At 34.1% G+C, this 18,793-nt stretch overlaps 1 protein-coding gene across 10 annotated transcripts in view; it reads left to right on the top strand.

The window, feature by feature from the left end:
• NBEA (neurobeachin) overlaps nucleotides 1-18,793 on the top strand; it is a 679,748-nt gene that overhangs the window by 203,193 nt on the left and 457,762 nt on the right. For all 10 annotated transcript variants that reach the window (XM_046664612.1, XM_046664614.1, XM_046664615.1 and 7 more), the window contains 6 exons: nucleotides 7,963-8,044; nucleotides 8,273-8,396; nucleotides 9,471-9,663; nucleotides 11,356-12,372; nucleotides 14,123-14,340; nucleotides 16,619-16,772. In XM_046664612.1, the coding sequence (XP_046520568.1) occupies nucleotides 7,963-8,044; nucleotides 8,273-8,396; nucleotides 9,471-9,663; nucleotides 11,356-12,372; nucleotides 14,123-14,340; nucleotides 16,619-16,772 (1,788 nt within the window). The remainder of the gene's footprint in view (nucleotides 1-7,962; nucleotides 8,045-8,272; nucleotides 8,397-9,470; nucleotides 9,664-11,355; nucleotides 12,373-14,122; nucleotides 14,341-16,618; nucleotides 16,773-18,793) is intronic.

Below are 18,793 nucleotides of genomic sequence, written 5' to 3'. Positions count from 1 at the left end.
TCCCTTTTTCTTATCTCATGTATGTCGGACTACCAGTTCAGTTTGATAGTTCTGTATGATGGTTTTCTTAGTTTTCTCTTTATTTGTCATTTGTGTCTCTGTTTTAGTTATTTGTTTAATGGTTACCATGAGGTTTGTATAAAAAGTCTTGTAAATGAAATAGTCCATTTTTTGATAGCCTCTTATTTCCTTACACTAAGCCAATTCCATCCGTTTCCTCTTCCTCTTCTAAGATATTATTGTCACAATTTATTCTATCTTGTGTTGTGAGTTTGTGGTTAAAATAACAAGATTACATTTATTTTTGATGTTTTCCTTGCTTTTACCTTTAATGTTATAAGTAAGTGTTTGCTAACCTGTTCTGATAGAGAGTTGCAATTTTCTGATTTTCTCTACCTATTTCCCTGCTCAAGTATTTTTAACCTCTTTCTTTCTTTTTTTTTCAGATATTAGGGCCTTCTTGGTCATTCCTTGTAGGGGGGTTCTTTTGGCAATGAACTCCTTTAGCTTTTGTTTATCTGGTAAAGTTTTTATTTCTTTATCATATCTGAAGGATATTTTCACTGGATACAATATTCTTGGCTGAATCTTTTTGTCTTTCAGAATTTTGAATGTATCATTCCACTTTCTCCTAGCCTGTAGGTTTCTGCTGAGAAATCTGCCTAAAGCCTGATAGGGGTTCCCCTGTAAGTTATTTTCTTCTGCCTTGCCGCCCTTAATATTTTTCTTTGTCACTAACTTTTGTCAGATTTACTACCATATGCCTTGGAGAAGGTCTTTTTACATTGATATAGTTAGGAGTTTTATTAGCTTACTTCACTTGTATTTCCAGCTCCTTCCCCAGGTTTGGAAAAGGCTCAGCTATTATTTCTTTCAGCAAGCTTTCTGTTTCATTCTCCTTTTCTTCTCCCTGGAATACCTATAATCCTTATATTGCATTTCCTAATTGAATTGCATCTTTCTTAGAGAATGTCTTCATTTCTTTTTAATCTTAGTTCTCTCTCCTCTTCCATCTGAAGCATTTCTATATTTCTATCCTCTAGACTGCTTATTCTCTCCTCCATAATATCAGCTCTGTTATTCGTGGAGTCCAGATTTTTCTTTATGTCATCCATTGTGTTCTTCATCTCTTAACATTTCTGATTCATTTTTCTTTCTAGTTTCAATTTCTTCTGTGAAGAAATTCTTGATTTCATTGAATTTTCTATCTGTATTTTCTTGTAAACTTAAGTTTTTTTTATTATAGCTATTTTAATTCTCTGTCATTGGATTATAAATTCCTGTGCCTTCAGGATTGATTTCTGGGTGCCTGCCATTTTCCTTCTGGTCAGGAGTATTAATATATTTTGTCATATTGTTTGATGGCATGGATTTGTGCTGCTCTGTAGTGATACTACCTAGTTGCAAATTCCACCTGCCACCACTGGGTGGAGGTCAAAGCTGTGTATTCTGAGTCTACTGTGTCCCCAGCTGGCTTGTTCACATCTGCTGCTTTTCTGTCATATGTGCTGGCACTCTGGCCCACCAGCTGAGCTTGACTGCTGGGCCTGGGGAGGGGCACTTTCTTTCGCTTGTGTGATACTAGTGGCCTTCTCACTCTGCCCTTGCTGTCGCTCTCCTGGGGTGCTGGCTTGATGAAGACACCCCTGCAATAGCTTAGTCACTTCTGTGTGGGCCTTTCCCATTGGCTATGAGGGAACTTGGTGAGTGAAGCTGTTCCCATGGAGCTGCCCCACCCCACTCTCTTCTCAGAGTCATGCAGTCCCACGCCCTGGGTTGCTGCCATTGGGCGAGGGAGAGGAGCTTCCCTTATTTCCTTCCACTTCCTCTGTGGGGTCTAGCACCTCCACCTTCAGAGGTATGGCTGTGTGGGTCTCTCAGATATCTTTTGTGTTGTGTAAATATCCTCTGTTTGTATATGAATGTCCTTTTTGTTATATCTTAGAGGGCAGAGTCTAAGGGAAGTGCTCACTCTGCCATGGTGCTGACATCACCTTTGTAATATGTTTATTACAAGATGTTCATCTTAGTTGGAAAGGCTACCTTTTCTTGTAAAGGGCTGGATAATAAATATTTTGGGCTCTGTGGGTATCTTAGTCCATTCAGGATGGTATAATAGAATACCATAGACTGAGTGGCTCATAAAGAGAAATTTGTATCTCACATTTCTAGAGGCTGGGAAGTCGAAGATCAAGGCACTGGCAGATTTAGTACCTGGTGAGAACTTGCTTTGCAATTCATAAAACATCTTTTCTCTGTTCTCGCATGACAGAAAGGGCAAGGGAGCTCTCTGGGGTCTCTTTTATAAGGGTACTAGTCCCACTCATGCAGGCTCAGCAGCCCTAATCACTTTCAAAAGGCCCCATCTCTCAATACCATCACATTGGGGTATCAACATATGAATTTTTGAGGGAACACAAACATTCAGTCTATAGCAGCATGCTATGTAGTATCTGATGCTACTACTCAACTCTGCAGTTGTAACTCAGAAGCAGCCATAAGCAATATGAACCAAATGGATGTGGCTGCCCAATAAAACTGTATTTACACAATCAGATGGTAGGCTGGATTTGGCTTACAGGGCATAAATTTTCAACCTCCAGTCTGTAACATTACTTTTAGCTGTAACCTTTCATCTTTTTTTTTGTTCTATATTATCAGTAAATTAAGAGTGGTTCCCCTTTAGATAAATGAAGAAAACTCATTTGGATGCTCTGTTTTTTTTAGTTTCTAAGCTTAATATTCCAACTTTGTGTCAGTCATTCCTCAAATTATATGATTTGTAAACTCTATCCTCCAGAGCTCTGCTTTTTTAAATTGTAATAGTTTTTTAGTATTGCTTCAATATTTTGCCTACAGAACTGAAAAAGCACTAATAGAAAGACCTCCCCTATGCAGAGCATCTTGATTCTAATATTGTATTTCCCTCCTAATATTAAGCTCCCTTTTATGGGTACTTCCTATAGCAGTTACCTTGGTAAGTACTCTACGTACATTATCCGAGATCCTTAATAACGTCTCTCTGAAATTGGTGTTTTTATTGCTTTTTGAAACAAAGTGAGACTCACAGGTTAAATAGTTTGCTCCATGTCATACCACTAATAAATGGTCACAAAATAGGCAGGTTCTATAGTATATGTGCATAAGGCAAAAAATGTCAGTATCTACCTTCCATTGATGGCATTAAAGTTCTCCTATGAGTCAAAACCTTGCTATAATATCAGATTAGGGTTCTGAATGCTAGTGTCTAATATTGATTAACTTTGTATCTTGGTTTTCTTACCTACTAATTATTCTGGTTGATGATGCCTGTGTATGTTTTTTCATCATTTTCTTGTTTAAATGAATTTCTGGCCCTCTGGTTGATTTGTTAGTGTCAATAGTGTAGAAAGTGTTTGTAGTTAGAGAAAGCTTAGATTAAAAGTATAGCATACCAGTGTAATACATTGAGTTTGAAAAATCATTGTGTTCTCCTGACCTTAAAATAAAGATGTCCTGTGGATGTATACACACATATCTATTTCTATTAGTCTTCCTGAAAAATGGCGCACCAGCATTTTTACCTATCATCTCCATTCATAGGCACTCTCTTAGTATCCAGATATTGGTATCTGATTCCGTGTCTTAGATAGAGAGAGTGAGGATAAATTTGGATCATCTGATATTGGATGTTGGATATTGCAAAGGTTCTGAAATGGTGAGGGAACTAACTTACAGGGCCTCTGTCTGACCAATTTGGCAGTAATATATACTTTTAAAGTAGAATAATAATCATGGTTAATTGGAATAAAGGACTCAGTTGATTATGATACTCTGAAAAGAAAATTCATCATAAGTGTACAAAAAGTCCAAAGAGAATGATGGTTATGATATGATTGATCAGTACTGTTGATCCTACAAAAAAGTAGAATGGATCTTCAACATAAGCTTTAATACTACTAACAAACCAGATTGTATTATCAGACTGACAGGATGGTGGATGACTAATCCTGAATCACCAAAGTTTAAAGATTACATCATTTTGGAGGGTGATATCTGGCTGAACAATTAAAACTCACATGATAGGTTTGAACTTAAGTTCTCAGTATAGTAAGTGAAATTTAACTAAAAAATGAAAACTCATCCTCAGAATCTTCAGCTTGAGTTTGATTCACCTTGTGAACATCAGTTGCCTTCACCCCTAGTGTGAATTGTTTGGTTGATAATCTACAGTTGAAGGCTCCCTTTATCTTCCTTTTCTTTTTTGGTTGGGGAAATTACCTTAACCCCGGGCAACATATCAAAATAAATATCACTACAAATGTAGGAAGACATAAAATCAAGTACAAAAATAATAAAGAACTGTGTCAAACCTATGGTGTTGGTAATGGTATTTTAGAATATGTGTTTTTCTCAGTGTTTGGAAGTCCACTTAGGGTAAGATTATGTAAGTGTGATCATTAAAATTGTAAATCTGATAAGATGCCTATAATAGAATAAATATTAAAGGACAAAGTAAGTTAGACTTTCTAGAATGATATGTCAGACAACGTTGTGCAAGTTATGAGGCTGTTAAAAATCTATCTTAATTATTCTGAAAACTAAAAAGTTATTAATTAAAAAATATCCCCATGTTTAATTTTCTGAGGTGAATTTGTTCTTGTAGGTCATACTAAGAAGTGAGTTGGCTTTAATGGACTCCTCTTTGAAAATTACTCAAAACTATTTTTTATACAAATATTTTTTGAGAATTGAAAATTTGCAAAATTTAAATCTTATATTTCATTTGCTTTATTTTCATTTTGTTATTCCATCTCTAAATTATGGATAATTATATTCTCTTTTCTTAATGATTTGTAGCACTCTCTGATACACTTAAGAATTACTTGTTAGATTTTAGAATGTCTTCGAAGGACAAAGCAAATAGATTTTTGTGTTTAGTATACTTGTAGATCTCATCAACACTATCTGATTAATTACTTTATTAAATATTGTGATATTAACTTCACTTTATCGGTTTGGGTTCGCTATGTCTCTTTACATACTATTCCTATGATTCTGTTAAAACACTTAGTGTAGACAGAAGCAACCAGATGTGGGATCTTGTCATCTGAAGAGCTCAGCTTCTTATAGAAATAATGAACTGATTTTTTAAAAATGTGTATATTTTAGTTACTTTATCTTTTTCTGTAAGGCTATGACAGTTTCTGAGCACAAATTTTTTACAAGGTGGTAGTTAACTTTAAAACTTTTGACTACCTCATAATAAAATCCTTTTCTCAGAATTATACAATCTCAGAGGTGGACAGTATGTTAAATATCATTGTAATCAAACATTCTTTTCACAGATAAAGCTATCTTACAAAAAAGTGATATAGCTTATCCAAATTGTAAAGATATAAAGATTCTCTGACCCTCAAATACCTACAGTGGGAGTTAGAGGTAACAATGGGGTCAATAGTTTGCCATTTTAGGAAATGAGCTAGGACTACTCCTGTCTCAAAAGTTGAGCCTTCTAATCCAAAAATGATTTATACATGATGAGGCTGAGGAGTGAGTAGGTCAGAGAGGAAGCTTCTATAGCTCCTGCTTAAGCCTATAGTCTTTTTGTGACCCATGAGTTAGGAGATACTTCCTTTTATGAAATAAAATTTAAATGTATAGTGCTGGGCTTAGATCTATGTCTGTAAATAGCATATTTATCAAGTTACATCCATGCTTGTCATTCATTGTTGTTTCTCAGTCCTGTCTAGTATTGTAGTCACATGTGGCTATTGAACACTTAAAATGTGGCTAGTATAGATTAAGATGTGCTATATGGTAAATACACATTGGAGTTTTTGTCCATATCTGGCTCTGAACCCTTCATACTGTTTGCAGGGGTAAATTTCATATGCATATCTCTAACCAGGTCCCATCTTGAGTCCTATCTTTTCATTAAAATATTTACATCTACATTCATCTCGCCTCATTTATATCTCATTGTTTTCCTCCTCCCTTTTGAAACTCAAATAGGTTCTTAGCGACAGTCTACCATGTTTTATTACTTAACGGGGGCATAGATTTATGCCTGTCTCCAGAGTATTAAGTAATTGATTCTAGAAATCTAGTTCCACCTAGCAACTGTGTTTCTCATTCCAAATGTGTAGTGGAGTGTGGGCACAAAACTGGTTCTTAATAAATACATGTTGAATTAAGTTTCTAAATATATTTTTGTAATTTAAAAAACTCTTGTATTTGAATATGTTATAATTTCAAAGCACTTTCACATATAGGGCCTTGATGTTCCTAGAAGCCTTATTAGGTAGGTAAGGCAATTATTACTCTCGTTGTTAGATGATCAAATAGGGACTTAAAAAGGACAACAATATAAAACTGGAGATTCTTTGAGATAAATTTTGTTTCCTGTGCAATGAGATTTCTTGTTTTTGAAGTGAAAGTTTTGACTATTTCCTAACATGGAAGAATGGCCCAGTCTTTTCCAAGCTTGTCTGCAGTTATTTTGAATCTCTTCACTTGTAACCAGAGTTCCAGGGATCTTGTCCACTGGGCTGTAGGTCCACACCATTGCCTTTTGGGCAGATGGTTGTGAAAACTCCTTAAAGGTGTGTACCAACCACTGGTTGTTCTTTGGTCGATGGTTTTCACAGAAATTTTTATCCCATCGTGTCAGCTCCATCTGATTAGTAGTGCATTCATTGTCTGGAGTGCATTGTCTGTTCAGAAAATTCTGAGTCATTGTTTAGTTTTAACAACAAAGCATTTAGTTTTAACAAAAGTATGGGAGTGAAGGCAAGAGGGGTCCTAATGCCCTTTATTTATCAATTTGAGGGTTAGTTTTTATTTCAAGTCCATACCTTTGTGATATACATTCCTAAAATATCTAAGTAAATTTCCTTTCTTTTTCTTCTTCTTCTTCTTTTTTTTTTAATCTGAGCAGAAATGTAAGAAAATGCCACTGCTGGATGTCATGGTCTTTTCATAATCAGAAAGGACCGTCCCTGACTCGTGATTAATTTACTTTCCCCATCCCCAACTTTTCCAGTATAGCTCTGTACAATTAGGTATTCAACTAATGTTTATAAGTTTCTTCACAGTTTTTGTACCTTACTCTAGGTTCAACTATTTTAAAAGGTTCATCCAGAACTTAGCATGTTAAGCTAAACAGTAAATTAAATAACTAATATAAAATGTCTTTATTAAGTATAGTTTCATTGGATTTTTTGTATATGAAAGAATAGAGATAAACAGAGGCTAAAGTCTAAAATACAGTGGACAGTCGTATATCCTTTATTTGTATATAATTCAGTTATCCATTCTTAAATTTAACAAATACTGAGTACTCGTAGAGTGTCAGGCACTGTGCTAATTGCTAGGAATGTAACAGTGAAAAGGATGTATAAGAATCCTGTGCTCATAGAGATTGTGTTTTAGTGAAAGAATTAGTAAATGTTTTAGAATTCTCTTTCCCTTTTTTGGTCAACTTTTGTCATTTGAGAAGAGTTTTTTAAAAAGTCGTTAGCAAATGACAATGAGCTACATTTTTTATAAAGGTTTTTTTCCTTATCACACTTTATTTTGAAGTTGGGACCTAGGCTCAGACATTACTTTCTTATTTACTTATTTTCTAAGTATTTTTTGTTAATGGTGACTTAAAGAGTCAATTGTTTACAATTCACAACATAAGTATATTAAGAATGTATACCGAAAAGGTATTTCAAGCAGAATAAATTTTTGGATTTCCTAATTAATCTTTCCTTCTGTAGATATTGGTCCTGGTTGTGTCTTTATCCATAATAAAAAAAATTTGAAGATTACAGAGTTAAAGAGTTTAGAAGTATGTGGCATTCACTAGAAGACTCTTTAGAAGATATGTTTCTTTTGATTTAAACAGAATTGACTTATTTTGCCGATTTTTTGTATATCTGTATTTTGCAGTTATGATTTATTTTCTAAATGAAATTCACATTTTTCATCTTTCAGATCTTAACGGAGCAAGTATGTACTCAAGTTGTACACAAACCACATCCAGAGCCAGATTCTACAGTGAAAATTCAGAATCCAAGTGAGCAAACATCAGTTCTTTGTTGTAATGTGGGAGGAACATGGTAACCAGTGGGACTAAATCAGAACTTCTCCTGACCACCTCAGTCACTATGGTGTTTAGATAGTTCATGGCACTTATAACTCATCGACCATAGTATTAGTAACATTTAGTTGAAAATCAGTAAGTACTTTTTCAGTGGAGATATGATGCAGTAAATCTTTACTATATCTTTTTGTTTGTTTATAGTGATTCTTAAGGTGGTAGCCACTTTGTTAAAAAACTCTACACCAAGTGCAGAACTGATGGAAGTTCGTCGTTTATTTTTATCTGACATGATAAAACTTTTCAGTAACAGCCGTGAAAATAGAAGGTAAGCGATTTGAATACAATGGCAAAACTATGGTCTTGTTTTCTCTCTTTTATTTTCAATCTCTTTTAAAGAAAAAAATTTTAAATCTTTCCTATATTGCTAAATACTTTTAATCATTAAAAAAGGCATTGTATGTGTCTTTTATATAATTTGTATTCTATTTAGTTTTATATATTTTTATTTAATTATATGTGTATTATATTTTAATTATATATATGAATATATGTATCCACAAACCCTTATTTAAAATACACTGTTCCTTTTGGTGGTACCTACCTATCACCAACAGTACTTTTAATTGCAATTGTGTTGGACTTACTCATATTCATCCATGCTTTACCCAAGTTTGTCTGATAACTGATTATTGTCATGCATTTTTAAGCTGGTTATTTAGGACATAGGGTACAGTCTGAGGCCAAGGTTGCCGCCTGAGTCTTTAACAAATATTGATCCTCTGGTCTGCATAAAGCATTGTGCCACACAGGTTGTCTTAATATACTGTCTTAGCACAATTTAGTGGGAATGATAACAATAAAGTTGTGATTAATTTATAATGTATTGAGTGTATTGTGAGTGCTACATGTGATGAGAGAGTAGAGAAACAATAACTAAATCTCACTGCAAGAGTTAGGAAAGAAGATTTTTTTTTTTTAAAGATTTTATTTTTTTCCTTTTTCTCCCCAAAGCCCCCCATACATAGTTGTATGTTCTTAGTTGTGGGTCCTTCTAGTTGTGGCATGTGGGACACCGTCTCAGCATGGCTTGATGAACAGTGCCATGTCTGCGCCCAGGATTCGAACCGACGAAACACTGGGCTGCCTGCAGCGGAGCCTGCGAACTTAACCACTCGGCCACGGGGCTGGCCCCAGGAAAGAAGATTTTAAATGATAGTTTGGATTTTTCCAGGTAGAAAAATGAGGGAAAGTCATCCAGGTATAGAATATAGAATGTGCAGAATGACTGTGCACCTTGCTTTCCCTAGGTCAGATTGTATTTTCACTATTTATCTAAATTTCAAAAGAGTAAATTCTAATATAATGTAATTATTTTTAATGAGTTTTTTTCCCCCACTAGATGCTTATTGCAGTGTTCAGTGTGGCAGGATTGGATGTTTTCTCTTGGCTATATTAATCCTAAAAATTCTGAGGAACAGAAGATTACCGAGATGGTCTACAACATCTTCCGGATTCTTTTGTATCATGCAATAAAATATGAATGGGGAGGCTGGAGAGTCTGGGTGGATACCCTCTCAATAGCCCATTCCAAGGTAACAAGGAACTGAGGGTTTCTATCATCAGGGTTTTAGCTCTGGGTTAAATGGCTGTAAACACTCATCTGGTGCCATCTTGTGGGCATCTTACGTTATGGCCGATTCCTTTATCTCAGTTTTCTCTCTTTTCTGTTTTTATTTTTTTTTCCTTACTGTTCACACACTGTTAGAGCTTGGAGTATTTTATAGATCATTTCATTGAAACCCTAAGTTTATAAATTAGGAATTTTAGACCCCAAAGGTGACTCCACTTGTGTTTTATAGCAGATCTGACAACTTGAGTCTGGGCCAATTACTCTTTTAACTAAAATATAGCTGCTGGTTCTTATATGACTATTTCATGAAATAGACTCTGAAATATTCTTTTTAAGATTTTTAAAAAGTAGGCAGAAATTGTTTTATTTCCAAGTGGATCATAAATACATTTAAAGTGTTTAAATTTAGTGGTATTTTTAATTGCAATGCCTTTTTAATTTTTAATCCCAAGAATCTATGTCTATATTTTAAATATTATTGTGTCTTTGTTAAGGAAGTCGTGAATTAAAATTTACAGTTATGTACACATTAGATTCTGGAAAATCAGAGTTAAAATTTCTCATTATGTAGTGTCATACAAAATGCATGGGTGTCAGTTTGGCTTTTAATCCAGTCTGTGCCAGAATTTAGTTTTGGGACTTTAGGAAATCCATTTAATCCTTTGTACAGGGGTTAGAAAAATGTTTTTAAAGGTACAGATAGTAAATATTTTAGGCTTTGTGCGCTGCACAGCCTCTGAAGCAACGGTTCAATTCTGCCATGTGGTGTGAAAACAGCCATAGACAATATGTAAAGAATCAACATCGCTGTGTTTTATTAAAACTTTACTAAAACAGGTGATAAACAGATTTGGCTCATGGCCAGTCCCTGCTTTTGAGACTTGATTTCCTCTTCTGTAAAATGAAGTAAAATGTTTCATATCAAGATAATTTCCAAAGGAAGGTCCCTCTCAACCTAAAATTCTGTCAGCCTATCGTTTAAGTGGAAATTACTGTCATATGTGCCTGTAAGAAAAGATTTTGAACTTATTTATTAAATTTATTAAATTAGATTTATTAAAAGATACTGCATTTTTTATGCAAGAAATATATTACTGATTACTCCTAAACAGGCCTATGTAAAGTAACAAATTGAAGTAGCCTTTATACAGATAAAATTGTGTTGTTTTAACAGTTTATAAATGTATATATTTATAGATATGTGTGATTGTTTTTAACCTCAGTTGTTGAAATAGGCACTCATATGAGTAATGGATGGTGAAAACTGATATAGTAATGGTACTTTGGATTTTGTGTATTATTAGCCATGTCTCTATTTTAGCTCAAATAACTCAAATATGTAGGAGTCTAACTGGCATATTAGAGTAACATTGAAATACTTAACCTAAAAGAAAAGATCACTTTATTTAAAACTTTAGTATTGCTAGTTTGTGTGCCTTTGGACAAGTAACATAAGAAGTCGTATATAACATTTTTGATGATTATTTCCAATTACATGATGAAACTAAGTACTGTCTTAGGATTAAAATGTGCTGTGTTTGAAATCTTAAAATTTGTGGCACTGTTTTTGCTATTATTACTATAATTTTGTTTGTATCTTTTTTCTTCTTTATATATATAAAATGCCTTAATGTTTTCTTTACTTATTCCTAAGGTCACTTATGAAGCGCATAAGGAATACCTAGCCAAAATGTATGAAGAATATCAGAGACAAGAGGAGGAAAACATTAAAAAGGGAAAGAAAGGGAATGTGAGCACCATCTCTGGTCTTTCATCACAGACAACAGGAGCAAAAGGTGGAATGGAAATTCGGGAGATAGAAGATCTTTCACAAAGCCAGAGCCCAGAAAGTGAGACAGATTACCCTGTCAGCACAGATACCAGAGACTTGCTCATGTCAACAAAAGTGTCAGATGATATTCTTGGACATTCAGGTAGACCGGGAGGTGGCGTGCATGTAGAAGTACATGATCTCTTAGTTGATATAAAAGCAGAGAAAGTGGAAGCAACAGAAGTAAAACTTGATGATATGGATTTATCACCAGAGACTTTAGTAGGTGGAGAGAATGGTGCCCTTGTGGAGGTTGAATCTTTGTTGGATAATGTTTATAGTGCTGCTGTTGAGAAACTCCAGAACAATGTACATGGAAGTGTTGGTATCATTAAAAAAAATGAAGAAAAGGATAATGGTCCATTGATAACATTAGCAGATGAGAAAGATGAAATTCCCAATAGTGGTACATCATTTCTCTTTGATAAAATACCCAAACAGGAGGAGAAACTCCTTCCCGAACTTTCTACTAATCACATTATTCCAAATATTCAGAACACACAAGTACATCTTGGAGTTAGTGATGATCTTGGATTGCTTGCTCACATGACCAGTAGTGTAGACTTAACTTGTACCTCAAGTATAATAGAAGAAAAAGAGTTCAAAATCCATACAACTTCAGATGGAATGAGCAGTATTTCTGAAAGAGACTTACCATCATCATCAAAAGGGTTAGAGTATGCTGAAATGACTGCTACAGCTCTGGAAACTGAGTCTTCTGGTAGCAAAATTGTACCAAATATTGATGCAGGAAGTATAATCTCAGATACTGAGAGATCTGACGATGGCAAAGAACCAGGAAAGGAAATCCGAAAAATCCAGACCACTACTACAACACAAGTAAGTTATCCTACAAGAGTTCTAAAAATGCATTGGATATTGAGGTGTTAGCACCAAAGCAGAGTAATTTCTTACCAATTATGTCACATCTATATTTCATTGTAGTACAATAGTAATTTATGGAATTGACTAGTGTGGTAGTATATTTATATATACTATTTGGTATTGTATTATGTGTATATTATAGATATATATGAATTGAAACTATCTGAATTATATTTCTAACGCTGCCACGTTCTGTCTGTGCAGCTTTGCTCAACGTCTCTGCGCCTGAATTTTCTTACATAGTACAAGAGGTTGTACTACATTAAAATATGAGCTTTAAGGGCTCTGCTAGTTTTAACATTTTATGACTCTGTGACTACATTTACACGTTTTGTACCTGAGATCTTCATTCTGGATACTTGATTAATTTTAACCTTTTGAGCTTCAGGCCCACCCTTGTTCTGTGGATTATAGCAAAGAGGAGTTGGAGCCCAGATTTAACTGATAAGTGAAATGAAGGGGAAGGGAACAGGGAGCTGTTATTTATCAGGCGGCTACTATGTTCCAGGCATTGTGCTATATGTTTTCAGATTTAATCCTCATGACAACCCTGGTGAGGTAGGTGATGTGGCTGAGAAACTTTGGAATTTATTAGCAGTGAGAAGTTTCTTTACAACCACATGGATGGGAATTCGTTATGAGAAAATTAAAGGCTCTTAGGCCTGAAGGTGAGGAAATGTTAGTGCTGTGGTTTGGGCGTCACTGGACTAAAGCTAGAAACAGGTGATGTTTTCTGATATGGGTTTCAGGTGTTGAGCCTTGAGTTTTAAGACTACTCCTTTATGTTCTAGGCTAAATAATACCTTATTAAGAGTTGAAGAAAACTTTTACCCTTAATGATTTGTTTTTTTGTTGTTCTTTGGGTTTTCCACTCACCTTTTAATGTCATTGAAGAGAAATTTAATGTTTCCGTTAGGGTTATATTAAAAAGAAGAAACCACACCCTACTGGTGTCTTTGTACTCTAATAAGAATCCTTAATGTATTCTGTGTGGGAAAGGTATTTTTATTTTTTCTCTATTAACTGCCAATTTCCATTTTTGTGGCAGTTGTACTACAGTGGTAATTGGCAAGGGATGAGAATATTGAATTAGGTACAGATTTAAAATAAATGAAAGCGTGGTGCATTGTTTATTGAGTATCATAATCACCAGGCTTACCTGGTTTTGACTCAGATTTCATAGACATTTTTCTGTTTTTTTTTTTAACTTATCAAAGGCATTTGTTTTTCTAAATTGAAGTATTGTGAGTAAAATAGACTCTGAAGTTAACTTGAATCTGTTCAAGTAATATTTCTTTTATCTTGTGTTTCTAATTACAGTTAATTGATGACATATATCCAGTATACTTCACTCTGAGTATATGCTCACTTTCGTTAGGAAGAAAGGTGATCTAATATGAGACTCCATACACAGGGGTAAAGAGGATCTGGTTTTCAATTGTGAACTTTGATGTTAAACTTAGGTATTTGATTACCTTGCCTAGTTTCTGAAAAAGCGAAATAAAAGTAATAATAGAAGTCTTTTCGGCTCAGAGAGTTTCCTGTGTGGGGACTCAGCAGGTGAATAATGTATGTAAAATGTGTTAACCTACTAAAGTCATATGCAAAAGCTTTACTCACTAACTCACTTTACTATACTTAGTTTTCATTTCGAAATGAGGTATTTCTCTTGCACTCAGCGAAAGTTTACCTTTTCTGTCTCTAGGCTGTTCAGGGTCGGTCTATCACACAACAGGACAGAGATCTCCGAGTTGATTTAGGATTTCGAGGAATGCCAATGACTGAGGAGCAGCGGCGCCAGTTCAGCCCAGGTCCCCGCACGACCATGTTTCGTATTCCTGAGTTTAAATGGTCTCCAATGCACCAGCGGCTTCTCACTGATTTGCTGTTTGCATTAGAAACAGATGTACATGTTTGGAGAAGGTAGAAATATTTCTTTTCTATAAATAAGACTACTTTCACTTAAGAATATGAATATTTTAAATTACTGGCATCAACTGATTCATAAGTGAATTATATCAGTGAATAAGTCTCACAAATAAAATTCATTAAAATAATCAAACATTGAAATTTTTTATAGAAACATAAGTATTTTCATAAAAGTTATAAGGCCTGGGGCTCAAATCAAAACTTATCCAAGAACTTAGGCTTAAGACAATTAAAAAGTGAAATTTTGAAGTCTGGCATTGCCTCTTCAATATAAAAAAGAGACTGAACCAAAAAAAGTTCAGTTTGGGGTCAAAGAAATTTCTACATTTTTATCATTTGCTGTTAAAATTAGTACCATATACTGAATTTATTCTTGGTAATAAGATTCTAACATACAGTGTTAAAATGAAATTTAAAATCACCTTATGACATCTATTTTTATAGCCTCTACCATTTAAGTGGTTAGTGGGTATCAGTTCAAATATAATCACTTAAAGAAAACAAAGTCTACATAAATTAAATCATTACCTTGCCTCACTTTCAATTTAATTTTCTGATAGCACATATGAAACAAATTAGTCAGTTATGAGACTGTGTCATTTATATGTGCCTGCATGTAAATTAGGAAGTGGTGACTGTATGTCAGAGTACCCCACCATCAAAGACTTAAATAATCGGGGGCATGATATTCTCAGGACTCATGTGGGTGCCTCTGCTTCTCATTTTCCTTCTAAGACTCAAGGTGGCTGCTTCAGCTCCCAGCATCGATTCAACATAGGAAACTTGCCCAAACTAGAAGGCAAGGGCTGTTCTTCTTCCTCCTTCATCCCCTTCCTCCTTTTTTCTCTCTGCCCCCTCCTCCTCCTCCTCTCTCTTCTCTTTCTTCTTTTCCTTTTCCTCCTCTTCTCTTCTTTTTTTTTTTTTAGAGAAGCCTCTCAGGAAATTTCTCCCTAATGTCTCATGTGCCAGCAGGATCATATGCCTTTCTCTAAATCAGTCACCAGCAAAAAGGAATGGGATTATAATGACTGACCTGTATAGAGCAATACTGTTTAATAAGCTAATAGCTGGAGTGAAGTCCACCTTTCTTCTACCCGATGTAGCTCGATAATCGAACGAAGTCTAGATTGTGTTAGCAGGGAAGAAGGACTATTATGGAAGCAGCCAATGTCTGCCACAGAAAATTTTTACTTCTGATTTTATCTGACCAATTTATTGTATTCATGAGATAGAAACAACAGTCTTTCCATTGATAATGTTGTTATATGCAAATTCCCTAGGGATTATGGTAAATAAGGAAACTGGAATAACATGAAATACATTACTATTAGCATGAATATCAATGTATGAGATACATAGTGTACTTTACTAACTATAAATAAATATTAGTAGCCCCCAAGTGAGTGATACTCAACTTTCTTTGCTTTAACATACTGTGTGTCTCTCTTTTCTTTTATGAGCTCCCATAAAATTTATCAAACAGAATTTTATGTAATTTAAATTTTTTAAAAGACAACACGTTATTTAGGACAGAAGGAAAACATCTTGAGATCTAAGATATAATGGGTGACATTTTACAGTTCTAAAAAGTGAGAGTAATTGACTTAAATTTGATCACAATCTCTTTTTTTCCAGTCAGAAAATTGTTCATATTCTTGACTGACATCATACTAAAGCAGTGTGTTCCTCTGGGTATCTATATTGCATGTTTTGTATGGGGAGGCTGCACTATTGACCTTTGAGATTTTTTCCCTTTTTTATTTAGTAAGTCCTTGGATTTTTACTGATTTGTTTATACTCACTATCTGTGACTAGCAGTTTTTATTTCCCATCTGGCTGGGCAAAGGTGGGGCTGCAGCCTGGTGATGCAACAAATTGAAACTGCCCTTAAGGTAAAACTTCTGGCTAACTGTCCAGTTGTTCTGCCTTTCAACACGAAACAACAAACTTTGGCAAAAATTAATTTTTCTAGCCAAACTCATTGACCTAATCATATGTCTTTGAATCTAGTTAATATACTGTATTTTTTAAGCAGAAACAAAATAATGAGTGAATACATTTAGGACACAAAAAAACCCTGCAGACATGATTGCTAATTTTTTGGTAATTTTATATCTTAATTTTAAATTAATTTTTTTCTATTAACTCAATTTTAAATTTTCCCAGCTCTTCATTATTTTTCACTTTAACAATGTTATTGTAAATAAAATGTCTAAACTTATTCTTAAGCCAAGGAATTGTTCATTTGTGTTTTGTTTTTCTGCTGTTTTAGCCATTCCACAAAGTCTGTGATGGATTTTGTCAATAGCAATGAAAATATTATTTTTGTACATAACACAATTCACCTCATTTCCCAAATGGTAGACAATATCATCATTGCTTGTGGAGGAATCTTACCTTTGCTCTCTGCTGCCACATCACCAACTGTAAGTACTTTGCCTCCATCTAGTGGTTGTATTTTATAACTACATGACTAGAGCGTGTCAGTGGTGTTTCTGTACTGTAGAACAGATGGATTTTAACAAGACATATTTACCTAAGGAAACTTTTTAACCATAGGAATTTATATTTATTTATAATATATATTTATATTCCTGCCTTTATTATTTGTCACTGTTAGGTTCCAGCTATGAGTGTTTATGAAAATATTTCTCTGGTAATTCTAGTGAATATTTCTTAGGAAGAGCTATAACTATTTAACTTTATAAACAAAATTCTTGTTCTTTAAATCTTGAAGTTCTAAATACAAGTATGTGGTTATTGTATAATAGGGTCATGAATCTAAATTTGGAAAGGTCATTGTTAGATATGCAGACTCATGAATTTCTTGAAATATTATTTCTAACCTTAATATTATTTTAAACTATATATAGGAGTTTTACATTCCTGTTCTCTGAGATTTAATCTAGAAGCCAGTAATTTGCTTCCAAAAGGGAACTAAGTTAATGAATTCTTAGAGCGTTTCTTATTTAAAATTTAGGAGCTCAGATTGAAAAAGTATAAGTAATATAACATTTTTTTATGCTATCTGAAAAAAATTCATAATCCTTAAAAAAATCCTCCAAAACTTTATGTTAGTTTTATAGCCTCTAAGAGTATTTTCATCTGACTTGATTTACTGGTTTAACATCTATTGTTAAAAAATAAAGCCTTTTCTCTCTTTCTATATAAAACATTGAACTGTATTAATGTAAACTTGAAAGGCATTTAATGTTAATTATATGTGTAATTTAAAATATAAAAGACATAAAAAGTAATTTTTTATTTTAGTTCTCATTTTAAAAATATCTCTGATTCATATCGAAAACACCAGACTCCATAGCTACTTGCTCAAATGGGAAAGAATATAGAACTATGCTTCCCATATTACCTGTGTTCTTGCTACCATATTGGAAAGCCATCCATAAGGCCAAAAGTACATTTTTTTCCAGAGAGAGATCTGCTGTTTTGTTAAGACGCCTTTTTCTTGGTGAGGTAGTGTTTCCAAGTTGATCTCTGGCTTTATTTCATCATTAACAGGCTTTTCCTACCTGACTCTTTTTCTCACTGACCTTTTGGCACTGCCACTCCCCATCCCCCCAAACTGCATTGAAATTTAAATATTAGCAGGAAAAGTCTCCTCAACACTCCCTGCCCCCCCATTACAGGCTCATTTACTTCTATTTCATATATGAATTTATTCAAGAGATCTACAAAGGCCTGAAGGCTGGGTCAGGAGGAAGCGCAGCAGAACTTTAGGGCCTTCGTGGAATGAGCACCTGCCAGGGAAACGGAACCCAGGAGAGAATTAGTTGATGGTGTGAGAGGTGTGCAGGTATCCTGTGAGATTAATGTACCATCCCTTCTCTTTAATCTCTGATTTCTTCTGGTGATTTATACCAAATTCTGATAAATTGAGAGCTGTGGATGATTTAAAAAAAATGTATTCTAGTATTGAGGCAGGGAGAGGTTTTATTTTTTCTCTTCCATACATTAAAAAGTCAGTAAATCAGTGTTTTCCTCCTGGCATTTTTCTTCATCATTTAAATTTTGTTTTATGTTTTACAAATTATCATTTGTTGTCATGAAATTTTGAATGTTGTGTTGAAATTCACTTTAAAATATAATATTGTTTCAAAATTTTCTACAGAAGAAAAACTGACCTTTATATAAAATTAGCAGTAAGTATTACAATTGGGATAGGTTTCAAATATTCACATTACTGGTACTCTAAATTTTATAGCTAAAACATCTGTATCAAGATAGAGAAAATATTAAATTAATGAACTAAAGTGTCAATAAACGTTATGCTTTATGTACGATTTCACTACCCAGATTTACAGAGTTTTTTACCTTACAATGAATGAAAATAAAGATACTTACATTCTGAGGTTTGACTTCCAAAATTATTACTTGTGCAGTTTTGACCACTGTAGTTTTGAATTTGAAACTACTGATTACCTAGACT

Source organism: Equus quagga, chromosome 6 (genome assembly GCF_021613505.1).
Source record: "Equus quagga isolate Etosha38 chromosome 6, UCLA_HA_Equagga_1.0, whole genome shotgun sequence".
NCBI lineage: Eukaryota > Metazoa > Chordata > Mammalia > Perissodactyla > Equidae > Equus > Equus quagga.
Note: the sequence above shows the minus strand (reverse complement) of the source record. Positions and strands in the feature narration are given on the sequence as shown.